At 41.9% G+C, this 4,678-nt stretch overlaps 1 protein-coding gene across 1 annotated transcript; it reads left to right on the top strand.

Annotated features, from left to right (window-relative positions):
• Positions 1–2,768: 2,768 nt before the first annotated feature.
• Positions 2,769–3,302, top strand: LOC109386244 (histidine triad nucleotide-binding protein 1-like). Its single transcript, XM_019649192.1, is given in 1 exon segment — positions 2,769–3,302. A coding segment is annotated over 1 exon segment (381 nt). The 5' UTR covers positions 2,769–2,777; the 3' UTR covers positions 3,159–3,302.
• Positions 3,303–4,678: the final 1,376 nt, after the last annotated feature.

The raw sequence follows: 4,678 nt of genomic DNA, 5'->3' as shown, positions 1-4,678 counted from the left end.
TGGGACCATTCAAAATCAGGAGGATATCTTCCTGCAGAGGTTCCCCTGGAGGAGTAAGGGGTCACAGCTCCACACCAGGATCCCCAGATCTGGGTTCCAGTCTTAGAGAAAAAAGTTCCCATAACTTTTGGCTGTGAAAATCAGCAGAGATTATGGTTGAGTGACCCAGAGTGTGGCTGCAGTCCTACATGCATGGACTTATTCACTGATGGACTCACTCGATCTGAGCTCCAGCGCTGGGGCAGCAGCTCGAAAGGTGCCAGGGACATAAGGGGAAGAACTGAATTGTCTGGCTTCAGATTGAAGGCTGGAGGGCCAGTTTTCTACCAGAAAGAGGAACTGGCAGAAGCTATTGTTTCTTTATTAAGCCCTCCCTCTCCCTGCATGCAGATGTGGGTGGCAGCCATATCTGAGTCTCTATCAAACTGGCTATCACTTTTTCATCTGCCCTGCCCTAGTGATTCCCTAAAGACCCCACCCCACCCAACTTTTGGGCACATTGAAACCACTTCCAGTGGTTTCTCTGTACAAACAATTAGTCTTAGCTCATGCTGTGGACTTTCATAAAATCTCTCAAAGGTTTTCAAAACCCAAACAAGTAGCATATGGCTTTAGTGTGTCCCGTACCACTGGATGAGCAGCCCTAAGCCTGGCACTAGCAATAGCTAGCCTCGATTTGCACATTGGCCTCTCAAGGCACCTCCAAGCCTAGTGTAGGTGGCAGCCATCTGCAGAATGCTTTGTGGTTCATACCAGATGGCCCTAGGCAGGGCACAGGCTGCAGCTAAACTTGGCCTGCAGTGGGTCCCCCTCTAAAAAGCCCCAGGGCTCACATGCCTTGTGGCCAGCTTCAGACCAAGCCAAAGCATCACCCAGCCAATTCTAAAATTGACACACTCACAGGGCACTCTGGGCATGCACCAGAGTGAACACTGGGTGCCTTGCTAAAGTGCCTGTTCTGTAAGGTCAACTCTTGACCCACAGCTTCTCCACTGTAGTCATGGCCAGTCCCCACAATCAATCAGTCTGAGGGTCAATCCCACCCATTGATGTGCAAACAGAAACCAAGATTCGACTATAACAGGAGGGTACACACAATCCACACATAGGACACACCAGGAGTACACGGCTCTAGTGACCAGGCAGACTGCACCAGTGGGTTCCACAGGACACCTACTGCATAAGGTCATTCTACTACTGGGAGGCATGGAAGCCCTACCTCATACAAAGAAACAAACAGAGGGAGGCAGCCAAAATAGGGAAACAAAGAAACATGTCTCAAACAAACAGACAAACAAACAAACAAACAAAAAACAACAAAGCTCCAGAAAAAAAAATAATAACTAAACAAAATGGAGAAAAGCAATCTACTAGGTACAGATTTCCAATCACTGATTATAAGGATGCTCAATGATCTCAGGGAGAACTTCAACAAAGAGCTAGGAAACATAAAAATTGTCATAGAAAACATAAAAAAGAACCAGTCAGAAATAAAGAATAGAATAATGGAAATAAAGAATTATTAGAAGGAATCAACAGTACGTTAGATAAAGCAGATTAAATCAGTGATTTAGAAATTAAGGTAGCAGATAACACCCAAACAGAACAGTAAAAAGAAAAAAGAATCCAAAAAACGAGGATAGCTCAAGAGGCCTCTGGGACAACATCAAGCATACCAACGTTCACATCATGGGAGTACCAGAAGGAGAAGAGAGAGAGCAAGGAATTGAAAATATATTTGAAGAAATAATGACAGAAAACTTCCCTAACCTGGGGAAGGAAATAGATATACAAGTCCAGGAAGTGCAGAGTCCCAAACAAGATGAACCAAAGAGGCTGACATCCCGACACATCATAATTAAAATGCCAGAGCCGGCCGAGTGGCTCAGTTGATTACGAGTGTGAGCTCTGAGCAACAGAGTCCCAGTTCGATTCCCACATGGATCAGTGAGCTGTGCCTGAGCTGAGCTGCCACTGAGCTGCCAACAGGTGGCAGGATGGCTCAGCTGGTGAGAGCACGTGCTCCTAACAACAAGGTTTCTAGTTTGACTCCCGAATGGGGTGGTGGGCTATGCCCAGCCACAACCAAGATTGAACACAGCACCTTGAGCTGAGTGGCTGTGAGCTGCTGATGGGCAGCCAGATGGCGACTGGACTTGGGAGCTGAACGAGCCGCACCCTCCACAACTAAGATTGAAGGACAACAACTTGGCTGTTCCCCTTCCCCAATTCCCCAACACTCTTCCCCTTCCCCAATTCCCCAATAAAATTTTTTAAAAAGTAATAATTAAAATGCCAAAGGTTAAAGACAAAGAGAGAATCTTAAAAGCAGTAAGAGAAAAGTAGTCAGTTACCTACATGGGAGCTCACATAAGATTGTCAGCTGATTTCTCAACAGAAACTTTGCAGGCCAGAAGGGAATGGCAGGAAATATTCAAAGTGACGAAAAGTAAGACCCTACAACCAAAATAAGTCTACCCAGTAAAGCTATCATTTAGAATCAAGGGACAGATAAAGAACTTTCCAGACAAGGAAAAGCTAAAGGAGTTCATCATTACCAAACCAGAATTACAAGGGATCTTAGAGGGACTTCTTTACGATGAAAAAATAAATAAATAAAAATAAAAAATATGAATAATAAAATGCTAATAACTGCATATATCAATTCTTTTAAATCTAAGTGGATTCAATACTCCAACCAAAAGACACAAAAGGGGCTCCCCTGGCTCCTCCCTCCTCCCTAGCTTCTCGGAAGGCCGCGCCGGAGGGAGGCTGCGATGGCAGATGAGATCACTAAGGCTCAGACCGCCTGGCCTGGTGGCGACACGATCTTCGGCAAGATCATTCGCAAGGAAATCCCAGCCAAAATCATTTTTGAGGATGACCAGTGTCTTGCTTTCCATGACATTTCCCCTCAAGCACCAACACATTTTCTGATAATACCCTAGAAGCATATATCCCAGATTTCTGTAGCGGAAGATGATGATGCAAGTCTTCTTGGACATTTAATGATTGTTGGCAAGAAATGTGCTGCTGATCTGGGCCTGAAGAAGGGTTATCGAATGGTGGTGAATGAAGGTTCAGATGGGGGACAGTCTGTCTATCATGTTCATCTCCATGTTCTTCGGGGTCGGCAGATGAACTGGCCTCCAGGTTAAGCATGTCTTAGGGGTCATTTTCCCTTCTTAGGCAATGATCAGTTTCGCAAGTTCTAATATGTTAAACAGTACACTTTTTTTTCCCTGTGTATGGACAGATTGAGGAAATAATTGGAAAAATCTGTACATAATAAACAACATTGTTGCATGGTCTGAAAAAAAAAAGGACACAAGAGGGCTGAATGAATAAGAAAACAAGACCTTTACATATGCTGCCTACACGAGACTCACTTGATGTAAAAAGACACACACAGATGGAAAGTAAAGGGATAGAGAAAAGATATTTCATGAAAATGGAAATCAAAATAAAACAAAACAAAACAGGGTAGCATTACTTATACCAGACAAAATAGACTTTAAAACAAAGGCTATAACAAGAGACAAAGAAGAACCCATAATCCAACTTCTGGGTATTTATCTGAAGAAACCTAAAATGCTACTTTTGAGGGGACATGTGCATCCATGTGTTCACTGTAGTGTTGTTTATAATGGCCAAGATGTTGAGGCAGCCTGTGTATCCATTGATAGTTGAATGCATAAAGAGGAGGTGGTACATATATACAAGGAATATTGCTCAGCCATGGAAGGGAATGGGTTCTCGCCATCTGCTGCAGCATGAATGAGCCTGGAAGGTATTGTGCTGAGTGGTCAGACAGAGAAAGACAGATACAATGTGATTTTGCTTATATGTGGAATCTAAAGAACAAAATAAACAAACAAGCAAAACAGAAATAAACTCATAGATATAGAAAACATTTTGATGGTTGCCAGGTGGGAGGGGGTTTAGGGTGGGTAAAAAAGGGAAAGGGATTAAGAAGTAAAAGTTGTTTGTTACAAAGTAGTCATGGAGATGTAGGGTATAGCATAAAGAATACAGTCAATAATATTGTAATAACTATGTGTGGTGTCCGATGGGTACTTGATTTATCAGGGTGATAGAGGGGAGGGGGCCTGGGAGGGCAGGGTGAAAAAGGGGAAGGGATTAAGAAGTACAAATTGGTAGTTACAAAATAGTCATGGGGATGTAAAGTAAAGCATAGGGAATATAGTCAATAATATGGTAATAACTATGCATAGTGCCAGGTGGGTACTAGACTAGTCAGGGGATCACTACTTAAATTACATAAATTCCTAACCACTATACTGTACACCTGAAATTAACATAAAATAATATTGAATACAAAAATAAATAACATGTTTAAAAATCCAAATTAACTAGGATTTTAAGTAAGAAAAACTCTCAGTGGGAAAGGCGCTACTGTATATATTCTATGGACAAAACATGTTCCTCATTCTACCTTACATGAAGTAGTGAAGTTTATTGTCTATCAAGTGCTTCACACAATTCAATAGAATAGCATTACAAATGCACAATTGTCTATGAATGCTGTGTCTATATTTGAGCACAATAAAGAATTATGAATCATTTCCACTCAGTGTTGTAAATTTAATTTTCAAAAATATTATAAAATGAACTAGCTATTATTATAAAGATGCCTTTAGATGACATTTAATTACAA

This window comes from Hipposideros armiger, unplaced genomic scaffold, assembly GCF_001890085.2.
Source record: "Hipposideros armiger isolate ML-2016 unplaced genomic scaffold, ASM189008v1 scaffold_130, whole genome shotgun sequence".
NCBI classification, from domain to species: domain Eukaryota; kingdom Metazoa; phylum Chordata; class Mammalia; order Chiroptera; family Hipposideridae; genus Hipposideros; species Hipposideros armiger.
This window is presented reverse-complemented; position numbering and strand designations above follow the sequence as displayed.